This window comes from Peromyscus maniculatus, chromosome 4 (assembly GCF_049852395.1).
Source record: "Peromyscus maniculatus bairdii isolate BWxNUB_F1_BW_parent chromosome 4, HU_Pman_BW_mat_3.1, whole genome shotgun sequence".
Taxonomy (NCBI): Eukaryota; Metazoa; Chordata; class Mammalia; order Rodentia; family Cricetidae; genus Peromyscus; species Peromyscus maniculatus.
Genome location: NC_134855.1, coordinates 54,049,001 through 54,068,052, shown reverse-complemented (window position 1 = coordinate 54,068,052; position 19,052 = coordinate 54,049,001). Strand labels below are relative to the sequence as shown.

At 42.1% G+C, this 19,052-nt stretch overlaps 1 protein-coding gene across 3 annotated transcripts in view; it reads left to right on the top strand.

The window, feature by feature from the left end:
- The window catches only part of Pde11a (phosphodiesterase 11A), a 364,881-nt gene that overhangs the window by 164,636 nt on the left and 181,193 nt on the right, over window positions 1–19,052 (top strand). For all 3 annotated transcript variants that reach the window (XM_006972471.4, XM_042275494.2, XM_076569730.1), the window contains exon 6: window positions 10,886–11,018. In XM_006972471.4, the coding sequence (XP_006972533.2) occupies window positions 10,886–11,018 (133 nt within the window). The remainder of the gene's footprint in view (window positions 1–10,885; window positions 11,019–19,052) is intronic.

Here is a 19,052-nt window from a genome sequence, read left to right as displayed (position 1 = left end):
CCCTCAAGATTCCACAACCTTCCAAAATGGCACCACCCACTGGGTGCCAAATGCTGAAATACAGAAGCCTACAGAGGAAATTGCTCATTCAAAGAATAACGTCCTACCACTGTGCCCCATGGAATAAAGACCATCTCATAATGCCAAGTGGATTAATTCCTGATCTAAAAGTTCCCATATTGTTTCACACTCCTAACATTGTTTCAAAGTTCAAAGTTTCTCCTGAGACTCAGGGTAATCTTAAGTTTGCTATTTTAAACCCCAGGGACTCTGGCAGGGTTTCTGTTATTGTGTGACTTCCTTCATATGACTGGGGGCATACTGTTGTGGATTACTTCGCACATGCAAGGTTGTTGAACCTCATTATACCAACATTCAATGTTGCTCATGGACAGAGCTCTAGATGGCTGGGTGGGGGGGTGGTGGTGTCTCATTTCTACCCTCTCCAGGTGTCTGGCAAGGGGGTGGCTCAGCAAGTCATCTTCACATTCTGGTGCCTGAGGCTGAGCTTTGAGGCTCCTTCTTGTTTTCAAGACTGTTGCCTTCCTTTACCAGCAGACTATTCTCCTAAAATAATCCTAAATGTTCAGATGCTCTGGAGCTGTGGTTTGTCCTCCGAAGCCCCTTGTCTCTGACCGAGGCGTTCTTCAGGGAACTGTATCTCTTCCGCGCATGTTTTCTTCCTGGGTAATCTAGTTGGGTTAGTACACTCCAAGGCACTGATGGCGTGTGTGTCTAGGCCTCATTTTAATGTTAATTACAAGAAATAAAATAGAGGAGATGAAACATTTACAATGAAGTATATCTTCCAAATTCATCTTGAGAGACTCGAGGAAGCCCATTTTTCAAATACCTAACTTTCACATCTCAAATATATAAGATTAAAACACGCGATTTTGCTGTTAATTTTCATGGCTTTGAACATGAAGACTCAAATGAAAAATAAACTCATTGCTCCTTTTTATGGCAGATGGGGGATTTCTTGTTCTAGTAAAACTGTCACAGGGGAGAACAAAAGCTCTAAAAAATATTCCGTGGACAAGATGCATAAAAAAGCGCTGAACTCAAGCATAATAAAGCAGACCATGTAGATCAGCTGTCCATTGGATTGATTCTACCCTGTAAACAATTACAGCAACTTGGAAGCCCTGATAGTTTATGTGTTTGGCTCTTGCTTTTGTAAGTCTCTCATTTAATAAACAGGTCTCTCATTTAATTTGCTTCAGCTAATATTTTGACTGGTTGACTCCACTTTTCTTTCCTTGCTGTCTCTACGTAGCCCTTGAACTTGTAATGCATGCCTTTGACGTAGGGAGGTGGTCACCACTGGTCCCACAGAGAGATATGGTGGGGCTACTTGAGATTTCTATCAGGGTATAATTTTCACTGCACATCGTCATTGGCAATTATGCTACCTAGCATGTTTTCTTTTCCGTACCTCACCAAAGCTCACAGTGATGCTGAAATCAAAGACAATAACATCTCCCACATCCCAGGACTTAAGCTGAACAGATTAGCCCACTGTCTCACCAGATGCACTAGTTAGGGTTAGTATTGCTGTGATGAAACGCCATGATCAAAAGCAAGTTGGGGAGGAAAGGGTGTGTTTGGCTTGCACTTCCACAGCACTGTTCACGGTCAAAGGGAGTCAGGACAGGAACTCAGGTAGGACAGGAACCTGGAGTCAGAAGCTGAGACAGAGACCATGAGGGATCTTGCTGGCTTGCTCCTCATAACTTGCTCAGTCTGCTTTCATATAGAACCCAGGAACACCTGCCCAGGGTTGGCACCACCCACGATGGGCTGGGCCCTGCCTCATCTATCACTAATTGAGAAAATGCCCTACAGGCTTGTCTACAGTCTGATCTTATGGAAGCATTTTTCTGAAATTTCTCATCCTTTCAGGTGACTCTAGCTTGTGTCAAGTTAACATAAAAAGTGTCAGAACACCAGGTGTTTTTAATAAAAGAGAAATCTCTGTGATGTATAGGATCTGGTTCTTACCAAGAGACTTCCTTGCATGCACTCTTCACATAGTATGTTATCTTGACCTCAAAGCAGCCCCGTGGGATGATTTTCTTCCCTGTAGTTTACATTAACCCATTTATCTGTAGTCTCATAGCTAGGAAATGTTTGCCAAAATTAAAACAACAACAATCAGAACAGATTTGTTTGGCTAAGAAATCAACAAGTTTTTACTACATTTTGCTGAAAGACACTACATATCCACACCCAACGCTACTCGATGCCTATCTAAGCCTCACAAGACATTACCCTAAAATGACATCAACTCCTGGGGTGATAAACTTCATCATTTTAATTATACAACTTTAGGAAATGAAGTATAGAAAATGTGTTCATTAGTTGCCGTGTCTTAATTTCCGATAACACAAAATATTTAAAGTGGGAAAAATGGGAGTTTGTTGAAGTGTCCTCAAGCCAAACCTTGAAGGCAAGCTCATTAACAGGTTAGGATAAACTGTAGGGGTTTCTGGGAGTTAAAGCATCTCTCCCTACCACCATAACACAAGAGCTAACCGGCTGGTTCTGCTTGCTAATTGCATGATCTTTCCCTTTCATAACTAAAAGATTTGTTTGATAGCCTTTAAAGACACACTGAACCAGTAGAGATTAAAGCCCCAGTCGTGAGGGCTTGAGACCCTCCTGCTGGGGGCCTGGCTTTCAGCACCTTCGGTATTGACTTAGTTCCTTAATCTCCTAATTAAAAGACAATTTCAAATAATGTTGCTTAGCTGGTGGTGTCCCGAAGGCCCTCCGGGGTAGACAGGCTTTCCTGAGAAGAAAAAGTAAGGAATGGAGCTTCAATTTGTGAGCCACAGTTCAGACTGACATCTAGTCAGCAAAGCAAAATGTCAAACACTACCACGTTTAATCTGTAATTCAAAAATCAACTTTTTGTTTGAAAGCATAAAAGAAGAAATTAGCTGTCCCAAAATTCCTCCCTATCCCACTGATTAAGAATCAAGCTGCCAAAAGATAACTGATAATCATCTTCTGACAGTGAGAAAACAGACAGCTAAAACTTCTGCCCCCACATTATTGATCAATGTTTAGTAAATAGCCACAGTCTTCATTAGTGATTATCAGTACATCCAGGAGAATGAGCAAGTTCAGTCTTGAAAAACCTGATATGCTGTAGAATCGTGATGAAAAAGTGTCTAGAAAGTACTCAACATACATATAAATATTATTATATGTATACATAAAATCTCAAATACTCACAAGAAACTCAAGACTCATAGGTATGGTGCTATAGATATGGCAGTTATTTATAAGGATATGAAGCTTTTAATACAAGGTTCATGCACAGAATCATGCAGCATATTGTTTGGATTCTTCCATCGTAGCCTCATTCATTACTTGTACCACGTATCCTAAGTGTTAACTCAGTTATTGCCTGTATCAAAATAAAAAACAAACAACAAAACAAAACAAACAGAAAACCCCACAGACTTCTAAACATGCCTCGTGGTATAGCTTCAGTTGAATTTGTAAAAATTCCTTCTTATGAATGAATCTTTCAAAGACTAACTAAGGTCAACACCCTTTTTTCTCACCTTCCCTAAGACTTTGTACTCTCTTCCACAGAGCACCTACCACAGTCCGTTGCTACTGTCTGTGTGATCCCTGAAGCTCCAGCCTTGTTACCTTCTGTCCCTGTAGGTGGTACTAGAGTTGGACTGATCCCTACGCGCAGATGGTGTCTTCTGAGATTCTTTGATGTGCTGGTAGAATATCTGACATAAACATCTTAAAGGAAAGAAATTTTTATTTTAGCTTATGGTTTAGGAGGTGTTAGTCCAGGGTGGCCAACACCACAGTTTCTGAGCTGGTGGGGAGGCTGAACAGGATGATGTAGGAGCATGTGGTGAAGGCTGCTCACCTCATAGTGGACAGGAAGCAGAGAGGATGTGGGGGAAAGGGGAAAGCAAGACACAGCTCCAAAGCGCATACCCTCAGTGATCTACTGCTTCAAGATGGGTCCCATCACCTGCTTTTATCCCCTTTCAGTAATGCCATCTATCAAGGGATGAATCTGTCAATTAGGGCAGAGTTCTCATGATCCAGTCACTTCCCTGAAGCCCATCAGAGGACAAACAAGGCCCCAACACATGAACTTGTAGAGGAACATTTTATATTCAAAACAGCAGATGGGTTTCCATGTATCCATTCCTTAGGTCAGCGAAAGAGGGACACACACTTTATGTACTTCTTGCAAGATTTAGTCTTTCTATTGCCTAATACAAACCCAACCAATAGTAACCCTTGAAGAAACAAGATCCTGAGAATTTCTAGTGAAAATATGTAAATAAACTCTGATATTGAGAACAGAAATATCAGCACGGGCACAGTCTAATGATTGATATTTTGTCTTCTGATATATGCTGTTTTGAGAAGTAACTCTGGAGGCAGTCTTGTTGATTTTCACAGTTTTCCGTGTTTGAAACTTTAGCAAAACCAGATTTAAGATGTTGAAGTAACGTGCTCCGAGTTGCTTCATTCAGTCTCTCTTTGTTTTGCTTGTATAGCTTTCTCTCTTAAACTCGTCTGGAGCTTGCCAGCCTCAAGGCTTGTGGCTACCTCCCTGCCCCTCACTTTGGAGGCAGCCACACTGCAGAAGTATGTGCTCTCTGTAATAGGGAAATTCTCTTTTCTTCTCACCCTCTACAGTCAGTATGATTGGGCTTGTAGAGATCTCTTTGAAGTCAGTTTGAGTTTCATATTTGGAAGCAAGATACTACTGAGGAAAGGAAACTAGACTGTGGGCTTTTATATGAGGCCTGCTTAAATAATTACATCTGATTACACCCCTGATCTTTGTAAAGCGAACATAATCAGATTTACAGTTAGCTTGGTAGTTTATCATGAATCCTGAGTTTAGAAAGGTCAATTTTATATAGTTAAAATAAACTATCATAGTTGGACTTCATCTTATAAGAATGTTTCACTGAAGATGAAATGTTAATTATATTTATTTGACCTTCCCATTATTACAAGGGTTGCTTTTTCTTTATGCCACTTTTATTTTTTCTCTAAGATATTTTAAATATTCTCACCACAGGAGGAAACCAGCATTATGAATTGAATGTAAGAAGCTGCAAAATATATTGTTTGTATAAACAAACTTTGGAAACATCAAGATGCTTCCAAAACATCTATATGAGGATAAGAGCTCAGCTGTAGTGCTCACTGATACAGACAGGGGTCTGGTAGAGTCTGGAGGAGCTGTTTATTTAGATCTGTGGCAATGTGGACTAAACCATTATGACCTTAAGATCCAGGAACCAAAATGTTTCACAGAGCTTGGTGAAAAGCATTTGCTCCCCTGAGATCCAGTGGTCAGCCTCCTTCATATGGGTTCAAAGCAGTGGGCGATGACAACAAGTTTTAAAGAGAAGTCTCCCTAGAGACTCAGAGTGCAGGGGACTCAGATGTATCTATGGTCTTACAGTTATGCACAGGACACAGAGAAGTACTTGGTTGAAGTAAACTCATTTGCACCCCTAAACTATGAAGGTCTAGGAATGATTGAATTGCAGTTGTGGTTCCAAACTGTGGAGACTCTTCTTATTTTGGTAAGGTATAAAATGGAAGTTTGGATGTTGGCCTTTGATCTCTTTAATCAAAATTATCAGACTCAAGAAAGCTGATTAATTCAATTTTGGATGTTAAGTTAATCTCACAAAATCCTGAAGAAAAGACTTGCTGGAAACAAATTCCAACCTCCATCTGATAGAACAGGACCTGGAATGCTCAGACTTTTTGGAGAAGGCTGCTCTATACTGGCCTTCATACTGAGGGTCATTTCCTGCAGAGTTATGTCTGGCATTGGTATGAATAGGAAGACATGCCACAGAAGAAGTTGTTGGAGAAATCATAAGTATATTTGAGAAGGATGATATTTTGGGAAGACCCTGGGAGCTGCCAAATATTTAAAGGACTGTCAGATAGAGAGTTGCATGCTGTCTGGCTACAAGAGGTGATGGTTATTAGAAAGTAAACTGAGTTTCAACAAAACGAATGCTGTGTTTTGTGTAGTGAGTTGCCTCACTGAAAGCAATCTTAATTTAATATTACATGCAATTTAATATTACAGCCCATCTTTCAGATGTGTTGAAGAAGAGATTGAAGCCAGTCACTGGCAAAGCACATACGCATCTCTGTGAGAATTTGAAGAAGGCACCTCTTTGGTGGTACAACTGCAAGCAAATCCATATATTCAGGCTAGACTTCATCAGCATTCATGCCTTTTAGAGCAGTGCTTCTCAACATTCCTAACACTGTGACCCTTTAATACAGTTCCTCATGTGGTAGTGCCCTCCAGTCATAGAATTATTTTCATTGCTACTTCATAACTGTGATTGTGCTACTGTTATGAATCATAATGTTAATATCTGTATTTTCCAATGGTCTTTTGGAGGTTGCAGGCCACAGGTTGAGAGCCACTGTTTTAGAGAGACCCATTATGTCTGCAGAGCTATCCATGGTCTTAATTATGTCTTGTTCCAACAGCAATCAACACAGAAAAGAAACATTAATGAATACAAGGGTCATTATTAGTCAGAACAAGTTGATTAGCAAAGCTTGTCTAAGAGAACAACAACAAAAAACAAAAAAAAAAACAAAAAAAGAAACAAAAACTAAAAACCAGAACTAACTGGGGCCCTTTTCTTTGTGATTAAATGCATTACATTGCTGTACTGTATAAAGGAATACCGACTACTCTGTGAAGAATTTGCTGCAGATGTGATGCTTTTAAAAGATGTTTACTGGGGGCTAGAGAGATGGCTCAGAGGTTAAGAGCACTGACTGCTCTTCCAGAGGTCCTGAGTTCAATTCCCAGCAACCACATGGTGGCTCACAACCATCTGTAATGAGATCTGGTGCCCTCTTCTGCCCTGCAGACATACATGCAGACAGAACACTGTATACATAATAAATAAATATATCAAAAAAAAAAAGATGTTTACTATTTGAAACTCTTGACTTAAAATATTACCCTTGTTTGAACTACAGCTGTCTAATTAGTACTACGATACCCAGTTTACAGATGAAGTGTTAGTAACGCACCTGAAATCACAGTGGTAGAAAGGGCCATTTGAATGGGATAGATCTGACTTCAAAATGAGGATCTGAATTATATTGCACAAAATCACTCTTCTAAAAAATGAGAACGCAGAAAAGAAGCAAGGTTTTGAAAGCTGCAACTGGGATTGAAAAGTTGAACTGGTGTAAAAGCCAGAATATGATCGCTATGGTCTGAACATTCACATGTGGAAACCTAGTCCCGAGTGTGAGACTATCTGTAGGTGTTTCCTCTGGGAGATGATTAGCTCATGTGGTGAGCCTTCATAAATGGGAGATTAGTGTCTTTCTAGAAGAGGCCCTGGAGAGCTCTCCTACTCTTCCCACCATGTGAAATACGAAAGAAGGAACCAGACATCAAATCTGTAAGGGCCTTCATCTTGCTTTTTCCCAGAGCCATGAGAGATAAATATTGGTTTTTTATTGTCCTCCTAGTCCATGGTGTTTTGTTACAGCCGCCCAGACTAACACAATGACGTACATGACAGATGGACTTTGCCGATTTCTCCCTGGGTAGCCTATCTCCTAAACCTTAGCATATGTGCCTGTGGACCATCAACTGTACAGATGCAAGCGTGGTTCTCAGCGAGGCTGTGGCAGGGTCCCAGTTGTAGAGCATTTCAGATCCCACCTCCTTCCTGAAGCCCCCGGGCCCCTTCAGCAGCCACAGTTGATTCAACTGGCTCGGGGACTTGGCCACTAGCTGCATGGCAATTTTTTCATTTGAGAATTGTACTGGGCATTTCGATGTCTGTGTTGTTTAAATGCCAGTGTGCTTCTGTCTCCTCTTCAGCCGGGTGGTCAGCGCGGTAAGGGCAGAGACCAGAGCTTTCTGCAGACTGTTTGACCAGTGCCTTGCATGGAATCAGTGCCCCTCCTTCTCCAACGGTTGTGTGATGCTGCAGTTCTTCCAGGGCTGTGTATGGTCTGAACTGAGAACATTCTAAGACGTCCTAGATTTAGAAGGAGGCTTTCAGGAGCCCCAGCCGGCTCAGTGGTGTTTTGCTGTCTTTCCTTCTTTGGGGATTCTGTAAGTGGGGACCCGAGGCTCTTCTACACAAATGTAGCCTTTTTCTTTCCTTCCGTTCACTGCATCTCAGACCGGTGTGCTCACTACTTCTGCATCTTCCCAAACTCTCTGGTGTTCTCTCTCTCTCTCTCTCTCTCTCTCTCTCTCTCTCTCTCTCTCTCTCTCTCTCTCTCTCTCTCTCTCATTCAGTTGAGGTCCACAAGCCTTGCTTTTCTTCTGCTTATTAAGCTCCTAAAGAGTAATAAAGAAACAGAGTCATCTGGGAGTAAGGAGTGAGAGTTAGGTAAACATCAGATCTCTTGGGAAGTTAGAGAGCATCTCTGGGCTTCCGTTTTTCCGAGCTGATAGGAAAGAGAGACTCACATCTGTCTTATAAAGATGCACATGCAGACAACACATTGGTTAGCAAAACATCCATACTAGCCTTGTTCTACAGTGATGGTAAGTCTGTTTGTTTTCTCTTCCTTTCTCCCCTGTGCTTTCACCTCCTTTCCTCCCCTTGATCTCAGTTTCTCTACACAAGCCCTTGCTGAGAAATTCCAGCCATTTAAATTTCACGTCCCTAAAAAGAATCTCACCTCTGTGTCAGCTTTGCAGTCCTGAGAACTGATTGAGGTCCTGGTCCTCTTTTCCCCAGGAGCAATCAGTCCATGCTCCGGAACACCTGTTACCTTTCTCATCTTCTCACATCTCAAAACACACTCTTGCTATGAATAGTACCAGATGTTCAGGAACAGAATGTTCACCACCAGTGTGTGGCTCCCACGCCCTTGACATAGGCTTGGCATCTGTAGCCCACGAGGGGCTCCTCTCATCTTTGGTCTCTCTTAGCTAGCATGTCTTATTCACTACTCTGAATTAAGCTTCCTAAAATCATGTAGCCTTTCTTTTCCATATTCTTAAACAGTTCTCTGTTGCCTAGAGCTAAGGTCCTAGCAACTTATTACAGTCTCAATTCTCAGGCCCTGGCCTTCTTTCTAGTCTTATTCTTCACTATCTGGTCACTCATTTTTCTGTGTTTATCTTTAATTCCTGTGTTTCTTCCTCACACCTGCAACCTCTCCTGTGAACTTATGCCCGTCTTGAAAGACACTTGGTGAAGTGGTTAATGCCGGCTCCTTGTCCCTTCTGTTCCTCATCTCGGGTTCCTCCCTGACATTTCCACTCAGGTCCTTCTAAGGTCCCACTCCAGCCCTTTCTTCCACAGTCTATAGCACATAAGAGGCCAGCACTTCCCAAACTAGTTGATCATGAAACACTTCTAAAATTATACTGTACGGAGCTGGAGGGGCGGCTTGGTTGGTAAAATGCCTGCCATGGCAAGCATGACGACCTGAGTTCATATCCCCAGCATGCATGTTAAAATGGGGCTTGGCAGAGCCCATCCATAACTGAAGTACTAGAGGACAGAGATAGGTGGGTTTCTCAAGATCAGCCAGCCTAACTAAATCAGTGACAGACTCTCAGAAAAATGAAATGGAGAGTGATCAGTTAAGACACCTGACATCAGCCTCTGGTCTACATACACACACACACACACACACACACACACATGCATACACAAAATAAATGTATTGTAAAATACAGTATACAGACAACATAGAATGTATTGGCAAGTCAATGCCTCTTTGAAAGAGCATCAAAAATTCAGTCCACATATTTTTATAAATTTAGAAATGATTTTGTTGGCCTAGATTCACATATCAGGTACATTTTACCACATTTCTTCCTCTATGTTGCTTTCATTAAAGCATAACATAAAGCTTCATTTGTCATAAATATAAAGTAGTAAGGAGAAAGCAGAACACAGACTTTGTGGTTTGTGTTAGAAAACAAAATATCTTTTCTTTGAGGTTTTTTGATTTACGTACCACTTAATAGCCATAAACCCGGGCCTCTTATTAAAACTTCCATTTGCATCTAGAGAGCCACAGAGAGTCAGCTTGTGCACTCTTTGTACTATATTTGCATTAAGAGATGAATAACATCACAAATATATCCCGAGTTTACCAGTCACAGAGCATCAGTCCCTACAGATGTGATATAGAGAAGGTGGTAGATAATCTATCGCTCCTGCTCATTTATGCATCTAGTGGTCTCCATGACAGCTCTTGCCCTTCCCAGCATGCCATGGAGTCCAAATGGGTACATGCAGTGTAATAATAACTACGCACGAATGTGTACAGTGTTAGTATTTTCTTATATAAACTGCAGTATGGACTGGTAATACTGATAGGGCTGTGTTATCGCTGGAAATACAGCTCAGAGACAGATCATTAGCTTAGCCTGCATAAGGCCTTCTGTTGTATCCTTATACCAAAAATGTCTAACTTTTTTTCCCCAGTTTCCCTCATTTTTGGTACCAAAACATCTAGGATGTTCAGCAGGGGGTCAAGCTGAGGGGCCCAGTGGAAATGTACAAAGCCACATGTTGGTGTCACGTCTTGTCGGTTTTGGTCTTTACCTGATTGTGTGCTTTATATCTGTCTGCCTTGAGGCTTAAACACAGTCTAAGTTACTCTCTGGCCTGTAGGGGATCTGTGTTTCTATTCATGGTCTGATTGCCTTCCACTCTAGTGGGGAAATAAAGTGGCTCCTGATAATTATCTGCCTGTCATTCTATGACTAATACCATTTGTCCCTCGGTGATGAGGACAGGTACTGTTGCTATTAATGTAGTCTGCAAAGCTTACTTTCCGACTAACTTAGTTTCTCTTCTTTCTCATTGCTGGCTTGGTGCTCCGGCAGTTTCAAAGAAAGCATGGAGAAGTCATCTTACTCCGACTGGTTGATAAACAACAGCATCGCTGAGCTGGTGGCTTCGACAGGCCTTCCCGTGAATGTCAGCGATGCCTATCAGGACCCGCGCTTTGATGCTGAGGTAAGAGGAGCCCTCTATTTGAGGTTCTGTTGTCACACAGTGTTGATGATTTTTCTGGTTGAGGTGGAGAAGGGATGTCATCCAGAGCCACAATAACCAAGATAACTGACATTTCTGCACGCTCTATGATCTGGTTCCCAGTATTGCCTACTGTAGACTGACTACTGGGTGGGTCTGTCCAGACTTGTGGAGAGATGGCCATCCTCAGTCTGATACTCTTTCATTACTGGGCAGACTTTATATTAAACTGTAAAATAATAGTAAAAATGCGTATATGACATGCTCTCTGGCCAACAGATGCTAGAATCACCATCATATTTTAAAAATTGGCCATTATAGAAACAGAAAATGGGTTGTTATTGTTTAATGTAAATTATATAGGAACATTATACTGACATGAAGCATGTATAAAACAGTTTTAAAGTTTATATTCTAGGGTGGTATAGAAATATCATGTGGGTGTACTCAGATAAGCTTATAAAATGCCTCTGGATTGGTAAATGCAGATGATACGTATAGATGTATATACATGGAGAGGGATACATTCAAAGCTTTCCATTGAAGACTGACAGGTTTAATTCTGAAAGAGTGGCTGGACTTTTTGAAGAAAGGTGAGGAGATAGGTGTTGTGGGAAAAGCTGAGTGAGCATGGGGAGTTGGAGGAACTAGGATTAGTTTAATGTGGCAGAGTGCCACAGTAGATGATGCGGGAGAGACAGCTATTTTAAACCAATTTGAGGTTTACCTACCTACACAATGGGAATTAGTAGTTGAGTTTCAAGTGCAGGAGATGTGGGACTTGTATTCTTAAATTTTAATCTAATTAACTTACTTGCGTTTCTGGGATAAGATCTTGGTGTTTAGCAGTTCTCTGCCTCCACCTCTGGAGTACTGGGATGACACACACGAGCCACCCCAAGTTGTATTTTAAAATGCTCCCACTGGCTATTGAGTAGAGGGTAGATTCCTAGCAACAGGGGGACATGTAATCCCTGATCTGTCAAAAACTAGGGGGTTATTACAGCCATTTCATAGACATTGAGAGTGGATCTATACTTAGAAGTTGTGGGAGGATGCAACCCTACTGTCTCTCAGATGCCGCAGCCCATCATGTCCACAGCTGTTATGGGAACCCAGAAATGTCATGGATGCAAGAATCTTAATCTGATTAATAACTGTCATCAGATCATCCTTGTGTATATCTGCAGGGAGATAGTAAATCCCTTAAAATCCCCCTCTTTGTAGCTCTTGGACCATTCCTCTCCCAGGTTCCATCCCCCATACATTTCCTTTTCCTCCTGGCTTTGATGATCCCACCTTGGAAACTGATGAACTCCCAGTCTGGGTTGGAGACTATTAGCTGTTCTAGTGGTGACCACCTTCCAGCTCTCTGCTGACCTGAGACACCATGTTTGAACTTGGGAAAGTACAGAGCCCCAATGTCTTCACTTCTCTTATGAGGAGGGGTACCCTGGCCTCTGGGTTGTGTGACTGTCAGAGTGAAAATGGCAGGATACCAGTATGTGCGTACTGCAGCACTGTGCTTGGAGCAGAGATTGCTGTGTAGAAGTCCCGTCTCTTTCTGCGTCTCTCTTCTTGAGCTGAGAAAGAAGGAGTCCTAAAGGAAGATTTATGTGCATACATTTTAATGAAGAAAAGCTCTCAGTGTTCTATGATTGTCACTGATAATAAATGAACAGCCCAAAGAGTTTGGTTATGCAGAAAAGTCATAATTGCCAGTTGTCACAAAGTCAACATGTTTAATTGGCTGTGGGAGAGATAAGTGTTCCCTGACCTAGATCATAGCACTAGGTTGGGTGTGAATTGCTACCTTCTGCTCTTAGCTTTGGACCATGGAGAAGGTAAATTCTGGAAGAAAAAAAGAAAAAGGAAAAGCAAACCGTTGCCTTCCCCTAAGTTCATAGACTACCTGTAAAGGCATAAGAGAACATATGCCTACCCCCAGACTTAGAAAAGGTCATTACTTTAGAATCTTTGTATTGATTTTCCCTGATCCCATCTCCTTACCCACCACCCCCGTGGGTAACCAGTATCCAGAACCTGAATTTGGCATTGCTTTGCTGTCCTGTATGGGTTCGTTCCGCACATTTAAAACTCTACCCACTATGTTTTGTATTTTTATCTCTCTGAACTTCAAATTGGCTAATACTGTGTGTATTTGCCTGTGGCTTTTTGTCCTCAGCATTATGTGGCTGATGCTGCAAGTATGAGCGTTGTCTGACAGAGTGAGACTTGTTTTGTTTATCCAACAGGTTTCTGAGAGACCTTTGAGTTCAATGTTTTGCTGATGTATCAGTAATATTGAATGAGGGGAAAAAAAGAAATAAAAAGGAGGACAAGGCTGCTCCCAGAATTGGGGGAGGAGAAGGCTACTGTAGATATAAGGGAAAGCCCAGGAGGGGGCAGAGACAGAGCTATCTGGGAGAGTCCAGTGAGCATGGCCAGACTGAGGCAGGCCATGTGAGGAGAGACGGGGATGGAGAGCAAAAGAGGAGCCACGAACCCAAAGGGGCAGCCTGGGCCAAGAGAGCGAAAGGGGGAAAACGGACCGGCATAGCCAAAATGGCTGGATTATATGAGGAGGAACAGCTGGGGAAGGGTGTGGCAGCCAGGAGGATGCTGTGACAGGTAGGGACTGAGGGATGCTGGGAGAACCTGGCAGCCAGGTTAGCTTTGATATGCTAATAAGCGCCCCGGTTAGTCATTTGTCCCAGGTTTGAGACATATCTGTATGACTTTTCTTTTAAATGGAAAAAAAAAAGTTTTTAGATTTACTTGTTTAATGTATATGAGTGTTTTGTTTGTATGTATGTGTGTGTATGTGGGGGGACCTTGTACATACCCGGTACCTGTGGAGGTCAGAGAAGATATAGGATCCCCTGGAACTAGTGTTATTGATTCTTTCAATAAGAAATAATTCACTCTATCAAACTTCGCCTTGCTTATCCAGTATAAAAGTAAGCTGGCTCTCTAATTTCTGTGTCATTCCTACTATGTGATGATTTCCAGGAGGCTCTTAGGAACTCAGCCCAAACATAGACAGGAAGAGAATGGTCCTTATTTTCAAATTTTGGTTTTTCCTTCCGGTGGAAGAAGCTACAGAGGATGGCTTTGGGGTGACAAGGCAAACCTTGCTCCAGGTGCCCTCAGGTCCCTGCTGATAGGGCTGTGGGCCAAGAAGTCTCAGCTGGGCCCCTGCTGGGTGTTCCCTTTGTAATCCTCTTAAATAGTTAATGGAGTTTCCTCCTTGTGGAGAAGTGGCAGGTGAGCCACAGTGATTAGCTGCCGGTATGCCTAGAGTCTTGGTGCCAGAATATTGCAGATAATCCACAGATATTGATAACGGAACTATTTATTTAGAAATTATATTGGGGAAAACAATTCACTAAACAGGATATGCAAAATCGTTGCAGAGTCCTGGAAGGCTAATGTCCTGTCTCACACTGCTCCTGCACCCTGAGTTAGTCGGCATTATTCAAGCCCATGAGGGAGAGAAGAACTAACCCTGAGGCCATGCCCTAGAGGCTGGTACCTCAAGGTCATAGGTGGAACAGTCAAGGTCATAGGTGGAACAGTCAAGGTCATGGGTGAAACAGTCAAGGTCATGGGTGGAACAGGTCCCCACTACACCACCAGTGCTGCCTGTTGGTCTTGAAAGCATGCATATGTTTAAGGCCGAATTTATTGGAAGCTGTGACAGAATTTGATATAAAATAGTTATGAAGCCCCCCAAAAAATGAGTTTTAAATTTGCTACTTATGGTGATCACTATTTCTTTTGTTTGTTTCAAGACTCTGATCTTAGAAAAATACCTGAAAAAATGTTAATATACATGACTTTATTTATTTATAGTAGTATAAAAACACTCATGTTGATAGGCTTTGGGAGTAGGTTTTATATTTTATTAGCCATTATATATCTTCTCTTAGGGGAAGGCAGTGTCCATGTTTGCTTCTAAAGATGTTGATAGGGATGCTGTTATGGGTAGCCCACCAGGGATGACCACTCAGACACAGTTTATAGACAATTGAAAATCTTTATTCCAGCTGGCTGGGACTACACTCAATTATTTAGGGACCCAAGTGTGGTCTCCAATCTCCAGAGCACAGGGTTTCTGAGGGCAGAAACCATGCCCCAACATTTTTCTCATCAGCTTCAGGAAAGTTTCACAGCAGCAAGCAAGTAGTTTAACAGAAGTCAAGATAAGCAGTTAGCTGAAGGGGGTTTCACACCAACAGGCAGTTCAGCAGAAGCTAAGATACTTAGTCAGCTAAGACATCTTGATCTTTGGTTTCTAGAATTCTAGTTTCCCGTGGAATTCTCCATCAAGATTAAATTCTAGTTAAACTTGACGTGGCCTCAGCAAGAACCATCTTGCCCTGTCACAATGCTACATATACTGATTTTCTGCTGCTACATAGCAATGAACTCCCACTCTCCATCATGCAGCTCCTGGTGGTCTGGGAATGGCATCTCTTGGCTCTCTGCTCAGGGTCTCCCAAGGCTGAAGTCAAGGTGCTAGCCAGATAGCATTGGCATTAGTATGCTGAGCAGATTGTTGGCAGAATGGAGTTCCTTGCCTGGTAGAGTAAATCTCTATTCACTTACTGGTCAGTGGTCAAGGATGTGCACAGGCTCTGAGGGGTTGCCCTGAGGTCTTGAAGGTGGGGTGGCCCTCTCAGATCACTCCCCAAAGGAAGAGCTCATTCCAAACAGCTGAAACACAAGCTAATATAATGGCAAGAGGGACTTCATGTAACCTCAGGATGATTATCCCACTGGCTTTGCCAAGGAAGCAACTGCTATCTATTCAGAACCCTCTCCTCATTCAAGGGGGAAGAGGTAACAAGATGGGTACAAAGCTGGGGGAGAAGGTGGTATCGGGGAGGCATTTTAAAGGCCATACAGAATGAATCCACACAAAATTCCCATCCCATAAAGCAACTTGTATGTCCTGGTAAGAAAAAATATCCACAAGAAATGAATGCAAGGCACAAAGAAGTTCTTATAGCACAATGTGTGTGTGTGTGTGTGTGTGTGTGTGTGTGTGTGTGTGTATCTAGAAATTGTTTTCTAATAAATACCTCAGATGTAACATGTACAAAACAGCTTATAATCTTCTTCCCCCATATCTGTGTCTCTCTCTGTTTCTCTATTTCTATTAAGGTAATTCAGTTCTTCCTGATGCTTATGTGAGGGATTTCACAGGCATGATGCTGCCTTTCACTCCTGTTGTACAACTGATTCATAAAGAGGTCCAACTAGTCCTGTCTATCAAATTTACCCAGAAAATGACCACCTCTCACCACTCAGCTATAATGACGGTTCAAGCTGCCATTATCTGCAGGCGAGTTTGTAGCCGTGGCCTGCTGTGCTGGGTCTCCCTCCATCTTCCCTCTAAACTCTGTACTTCAGTCTCCTCACAGTAGCCAGCCGCTTTTACATTGTGACTCATATCATAGCTTTTCAAAGCCTCCTTATTCTGTGAAAGAAAAAGCCAAATGCCATTCAATCAGAGGTCTGTAATGCCCTGCATGATCTGGTGTACCACTGTCTACCCCTAGTCCTGACAAATGCTCTTCTGGCTACACTGGTGGCCTTGTTCCTAGAGCATGCCACTCACACATCCACCTTACAGCCTTTACACTGCTGTTTCCTCAGATGGCACTTCTAATATCATAACAAGGGCCCTTGCCCCTCGTACCTTGTTATATTTTCCAAATAATCTTAGGACTTTCTAGTACGTACTTTGCTTTTGCACTTTTTATCTTTATGGTGTTCACTTTTCCTGGGGAGACATGCACAGGTATCTATTTACCCCATACAGAGCGCCAATCACAGACCAAAGACATGATTCTAACCAAGTCTAGCTGGGTGAAAGGGTGAGTTTATTCTAAGTTACTTATAGGAGCACGGGCAATAGATGGGCAGCTACCACTGAAGAAGAGTGTCCCCTCACTCCAGCTTATATACCCTTGTGGACAGAAGGGCCCTCAAGTATCTTGTGGGTCATCATATGGGTCACCTTATAAGTTATTCATGAGCCCCTCCTAACTGCTGCGATTTCAAGATGGAGAAACTATGGCATGCCCAGAGGCCAGCATTCCCTCAGCAATGTCCTGTCACTAGAATGTAAGCTCTATGAAGGTGAAAAAGCTTTTCAGTTTTGTTCAAGGATGTACCCATAACTAGAACAGTGCTTGGTGCTTTATGGACATTGTCGTTGGTGTTGTCCAGTACCGTGTGGTATTTATGAGTCTATTACATGCTGACGTGTGAACAGTGATATGTTTTCAAGAAAAGGTAAGGACAGTAGGATTCCAAACTGTTAACCACCGTCATCTCCAGAGATGATAAATTAGAGCTTTTGGGTTTATTGCTTTCACATTTTCACATGTTTGTATCATTTTCATGATCATGCAAAATTATAAAGTTTTTTTTTAGGTTTTAGAATCTTTATGATTTAAATGACTTAAATTTTACCAAGGTATTGAGAACCTTCTGAAAATTATAAAAAAAAAAATTCAAGGATTTTAAAATGTGAGTAGAAGTAAATGAACTTATTCAGATGGTTTGTTTTTCCTTGTTTCTTCTGTATGGAGTGTTCTGGAGTTGGATTCTGAGATCTTCGTTTAATACTGTCCTAACAGCATATGCAGAAACTGTCTTGATGATCTGACTCACAATTTTAGCTTTACTTTTGCTGGGCATAGTGCTTCTGAATTCAACTCTTCTGATTGGCTGCCCTCTAGAACATCATCTGTGATGCCTTTTGTCCTTTTCATCCTAGATTAAAAAAAGACACTGACATAAAGATACCAACAGAACACCAGTCGTTATTTAGTCTAATGTTTCATATTTTACTGCTTATTTTAGTATTTTCTTCCAATTGAAGAGTTACATGAAGAGTTTCCAGAGCTATCCAATCTAGAGTTTGTTTTCTGCCAACAGTAAGAATGAGTGATAGACCCAACATTTAAATAGGAAGGGCTCTTTAAGTAATGGGAAGAGCAGAAAATAACTAGAAACTAAGGTGAGCTTTATGCAAGAACTGACTTGGCAGTCTCTGTGTTTATAAATCCAGGGGTGGCAGGAATCCCACCATCACTCAGATGCCCTCTGCCATGATAGACACTGAGTTACAGAATTAATACTAAGACTTGTGACCCTGTTCTGACCCTAAGCCTCCCCCTTCCATCCCATGCAGTTTTTCTCTGTGAAGTCCTGATTTTTAAAAGCCTGATATAGACAACTCAAAAGTACTTGCCCTTGTAATGTAGCACTTAAGGATAATGGGGCCCCAGACTCCAAGGTCCTCTGCCTGAGCATTAGAGCCCATTTCGGCTGTCAGAGCATCACAGAGAGCACTTCTGAGTGCCAGCCTGGCAGGACGACACATTCTCTATTCTCTGGAACACCTTCTGTTCCATCAGTTATGCTTCTGGTAAAAACGAAAATGCAAAGCTGCAACCGTCAAGGAATGAACTCTGTGGATCTGCATGCATGCCCGCGCTTCTGGCTCTCCTCTGCCAGCCGCCCACACCACAAGCTATTTCAGATCTTTTCTCAAAAGTGGGGTTTGGTAGGGAAGACTGGACAGTGGACCCGGGAATTCCTGATAATAAGGAGGAGGCCTGGGGAGTCTAGGAGAACATGAGTTACTAAGACAGCAAGATATAAAATGGTAGGAGTGAGTAGTGAAGACAAGCAGGAGCCCTACAGTTCACAGAATCGGACGGGCTCCCTCGGCCTCAGGTCAGAGCACAAAGAACGGGATTTTTATAGTCTCTGGTTTTCTTTGTTTGTTTGTTCCGTTGGTTGAGTTTTTGCTTTGTTTTGTTAAGAACTTAAGGAATCATTCGTTTGTAGGTGATGATGTAGAAGATATTAGAATTAATTTTATATTCAGGGTGGGAAAAAAAAGTCTCTCCCCTCATTTCAAGGAAGTGACCACCTGAGCACCGGCTCCCTCCTCGATTGAGTCTTAGCACTTAGTATTTAGTACTAGAACCA